The sequence below is a fragment of the Leptonychotes weddellii genome, unplaced genomic scaffold, assembly GCF_054177405.1.
Source record: "Leptonychotes weddellii isolate Sample4059 unplaced genomic scaffold, ASM5417740v2 HiC_scaffold_16155, whole genome shotgun sequence".
Taxonomy (NCBI): domain Eukaryota; kingdom Metazoa; phylum Chordata; class Mammalia; order Carnivora; family Phocidae; genus Leptonychotes; species Leptonychotes weddellii.
Window position 1 is genome coordinate 1 of NW_027743951.1, and position 4,592 is coordinate 4,592.

The window sequence follows — 4,592 nt, forward strand, 5'->3', positions numbered from 1 at the left end:
GCTTAACCAACTGAGCCACCCAGGCGCCCTTCTTTTTTTTTTTTTTTTTAAGATTTTATTTATTTATTTCACAGAGAGAGACCGTGGGAGAGAGGGAACACAAGCAGGAGGAGTGGGAGAGGGAGAAGCAGGCTTCCTGCTGAGCAGAGAGCCCAATGTGGGGCTGGATCCCAGGACCCTGGGATCATGACCTGAGCCAAAGGCAGACGCTTAACGACTGAGCCACCCAAGTGCCCCAAGTCCAGGGAGTTCTTAAACATTTAAAAGATCGTTCTTAACTCCTAAAAAACATAACTCCTAAAAAGCATTTTGTTAAAAAATTTTTAAACAGATAAAAGCAGTCCCTACTTTTAAGACCTACGTGGGTCAAGGACCAGCAGTCCTGAGTTGCAAATAATGTGTTCCAGGGTCAAATGCATTTAGAAAACACTGAGTTAGACAGGTTCTTATTTGGACTCTTTTAATTATTGAAATAAGATTTGTTGACCTAGTAGGTCATATATTGGCCAGCTTTTTTTCTAAAGGGCCAGATAGTAAATATTAGGTTTTTCAGATCATATTGTGTCTTTTGAAATGACTCAACTCTGCCATTGTAGCATGAACCGTGAACAAATAAAATTATTTATGGACACAGACATTTTTAAATTCTTACCATTTTCACATGTCATGAAGTATTCTTGTGATTTTTTGCAACCATGTAAAAGTGAAAACTATTCTTAGTACAGCATTGTACAGAAATGGGCAGCAAGCCAGATTTGGCTGTGAGCTGTAGTTTGCCAACTTCTGCTGTAGGTTATTGATTGGAATTTTTAATCCGGTAAAAAAACAAGTATCTTTTACTTCCTTTATCAGTATATGTTCAAATTCTTAGGATATTTGGTTACTTATGTTTGTTTGTTTTAATTTCTTGTCCCTCAGGAGTGCCTGTGAAGAAAACAGAGTATTTCCCTGAGGCCTGTATCCTGCCTTGATTGACTTTTCTTGAAGTATTATAAATCAGGATGTCTGCACAGTCCGTGGAAGAAGATTCAATACTAATAATCCCAACTCCAGATGAAGAGGAAAAAATTCTGAGAGTGAAGTTGGAGGAGGATCCTGATGGTGAAGAGGGATCAAGCATCCCTTGGAACCATCTTCCTGATCCAGAGGTTTTCCGACAGCGATTCAGGCAGTTTGGATACCAGGATTCACCTGGGCCCCGTGAAGCTGTGAGTCATCTTCGAGAACTTTGCCGTCTATGGCTCAGGCCAGAGACACACACAAAAGAACAAATTTTGGAGCTGGTAGTGCTGGAGCAGTTTGTTGCCATCCTACCCAAGGAATTGCAGACTTGGGTTCGAGAGCATCATCCAGAGAATGGAGAGGAGGCAGTGACAGTGCTGGAGGATTTAGAGAGTGAGCTCGATGATCCTGGACAGCCGGTGAGTCCGCTCGTGTCACTCTCCTAGGTCAGAAGCACTGGCATAGCAGTAGGCAAAGCTGCTGAGTTAATTCTGCTCAACTAAATTAGAATTATATTTATCCCCGCCCCTCCCCCCACTGTTCCCCTCTAGCTATGCTTCGTCATACAGGCCCTTGCAGTATGTGTGTTGTTATGGTTTCTCTTGTGTGTTTTTAGTTCTAAATCTTACCAAATTTCTTCTCACCTGAATCAGACTTCATTTTTTTCCAGGTTTCTCTCCGTCGACGAAAACGGGAAGTTCTGGTAGAGGAGATAGTTTCTCAAGAAGAAGCTCAGGGATTACCAAATTCTGAGCTTGATGCTGTGGAGAACCAGCTCAAGTGGGCATCCTGGGAGCTCCATTCCCTAAGGCACTGTGGTGAGGACCAAAACTCCAAGTGGGCTAGAGGGTGAAAGAGAGTATGGGCCATTTGTCCGGAACTCTTTGCTTGTTCCCACGAGGGGGTAGGGAATAATCACCTTAACCTGATTTTGTAGACATAGACACACTGTAGGATCTTGATTCTTTTCTTGTGACAGTTGGTTTGCAGACCTCAGTCAGGTCTTTTATTCTTAGATATTAACATCATTAGCCTTTTCTTCCCTTTACCTCTTGAAGACCTGCCCATTTCAGACTGGCATTTGCCTTATTTTGAGCCAGCACCCGCTTGTCGATTAGGTCCCTTATTATTATTTTTTTAATTTAAGATTTTATCTATTTATTAGAGCGCAACAGCGGGGAGGAGAGGGAGAAGGAGGCTCCCTACTGAGCAGCGAGTCAGATGCAGGGCTTGATTCCAGGACTCTGGGATCATGGCATGAGCCCAAGGCAGACACTTAACCAACTGAGCCACCCAGTTGCCCCTAGGTCCCTTATTTTGCATGCAGTATTCTCTGTCATCTGTTTCATATCCTTTCAGTCTCCTGCCTAATCCTCTTGGCACAATGAGCTTACCTGAAGCCTCTTCAAATTCATTCTTTTTGTTGCTGACCACTGAAGTCTTCCTAAATTTTTGGTTATTTTTGTTTTTTCTTCAACCAAAAGTCTTTTTTTGCTAAGAAGCGTCTTTTGTAGAAATGATATTTGGATAAAACTCTTCACATTTTCCAAGTATTTACACAGAAATAGGTCCTGTAGCTAAAATATGCTTTAAGTACAGAAAAATAAAAAGCTCATGATTATAAGTCGTTCAAACTAGTCTTTCCCAGTATATTGGCAGTTGACACCATATACTTAGTATACTTTGATACAACCCAGTATATTCCTAAACCTGCTAGGTTCTTGTTCATATTTGTTTGAGACTGCTTTGGGAATCTTTCCTTGAGGTAATTGTAGATAATGCTGGTATGTGCCACAGATGGGGTCTCATCAGGTTTTCTTCCCATCTGAGCGGACAGTGTAGGGAACCAGAACTGGTGGGGTGGGGCTGAGGTCTTCTGAGAGCCTGTAGTTTTACATGTTTCATGGGACATTCTTCTCTGAAATGAAGTTCGAGAACCACTATCCTTGGTCATTGGAGGTGACGTTTTCTTGGGTAGATTTCTCCCCTCCCTGAATTTTAGAATAATCTTCCCTTATTTGTAAATAGCCTTATTTCAGGGGTCTAGTCTTTACCACACTGGGGAACTTCTTTCTTTCTGTGCCATTTGTCCCCACATAACTTTAACACTTGCTTCTCTTTTGTTCATGTCTCCAGGCCTCACTGATCCCCTGCACCCTTCAGTCTCTTGCTGTTAGTCTTCTCTCTTGACTTTATCCCTTTGGTAATCATTATAGACTTGCCCACTGTTTACCACTTTTCTAATTGCTGCTGCTCACCCTCTAGTAACTGTGCTCTTCAAAGCTTGAAGTTTCAGGAAAGTCTTAGTGAGACTTGTTCATACTGCTTCCTGCAGGTGGGTAATGTACCTCATGTTGGTAATTAATTGAGGCTTCTGTTTCACTGGACTCATTTAACTGAGGCTTAGAAATAATAACTTCTCTAAGTACCATGGCAAATACCTAGTAATGCAACCTTCATATACAGGAAAACTTTTCATTTACCAAGAGCCTGTTGAATATATGTGTCATGTCCTGAGTTAACAGAGAATACCTCCAGTTTATCTTCATTTTCTTTTTTTTTAAGATTTTATTTATTTATTTGACAGAGACACAGAGAGAGAGGGAACACAAGCAGGGGGCGTGGGGGAGGGAGAAGCAGATTTCCTGCTGAGCAGGGAGCCCAATGCGGGGCTTGATCCCAGGACCCTGGGACCATGACCTGAGCTGAAGGCAGACACTTAACTACCGAGCCACCCAGGCGCCCCTATCTTCAGTTTCTTATTAGGACATTTTCCGGGTTCTGCTTTTAATGTAGTGTTGGCCGTGATTTGCCTGCTCTTGCTCATTTCAGAAATAGTCATTTTTCTGACAGACTGCTTGTTATTTACACCATTATATTTTGATGTGATTTCTTTCTTTCTCAGAGCAAAAGAATATTATAATGATTTCCTAATGGCCACTTTTATATTTCTTAAGAAGTTTCAGCCAGACCTAGCTTGCATCACTTTGTCTAACAGTCTTAGACTCTGCCATCATTCTGCCCTTTGTTTTCTGACTAGTATTGTATAGCCCACTTGCTTATGTTACCACTTTTATTCAGATATAACCTTTTAATTCCTCATTATGTTAGCATGCCATTACTTCCCTTAGCCTCATAATCCGTCATTTCAGTTTTTTCTTTTTTGGAGTAGGCAACCTTAATACCGTTTTTCAGAGTGCTGTGTGTACATGTATGCAAGCTGTTTACTTTTAGTTCACTTTTACTAAATTTTTCTTCAGGTCTCTTTCCTTCCAGAATAGGAAACGAGTGATATTTACATTTTTTCTTTATTTCAGACGATGATGGTAGGACTGAAAATGGAGCACTAGCTCCAAAGCAGGAGATTCCTTCAGCAGTAGAATCTCATGAAGTTCCTGGCACTCTCAATATAGGTGTTCCTCAAATTTTTAAGTATGGAGAAGCCTGTTTCCCCAAGGGCAGATTTGAAAGAAAGAGAAATCCCTCTCGAAAGAAACAACATATATGTGATGAATGTGGAAAACACTTCAGTCAGGGCTCAGCCCTCATTCTTCATCAAAGAATCCACAGTGGGGAGAAACCCTATGGAT

At 41.4% G+C, this 4,592-nt stretch overlaps 1 protein-coding gene across 1 annotated transcript; it reads left to right on the forward strand.

Moving 5' to 3' along the window:
• Window positions 1–871: 871 nt before the first annotated feature.
• Window positions 872–4,588, forward strand: LOC102750378 (zinc finger protein 24; the record flags this gene model as incomplete). Its single annotated transcript, XM_081809970.1, has 3 exons — window positions 872–1,421; window positions 1,673–1,820; window positions 4,320–4,588. Coding segments are annotated over exons 1-3 (837 nt in total), but the record flags the coding sequence as incomplete, so codon positions are not given.
• Window positions 4,589–4,592: the final 4 nt, after the last annotated feature.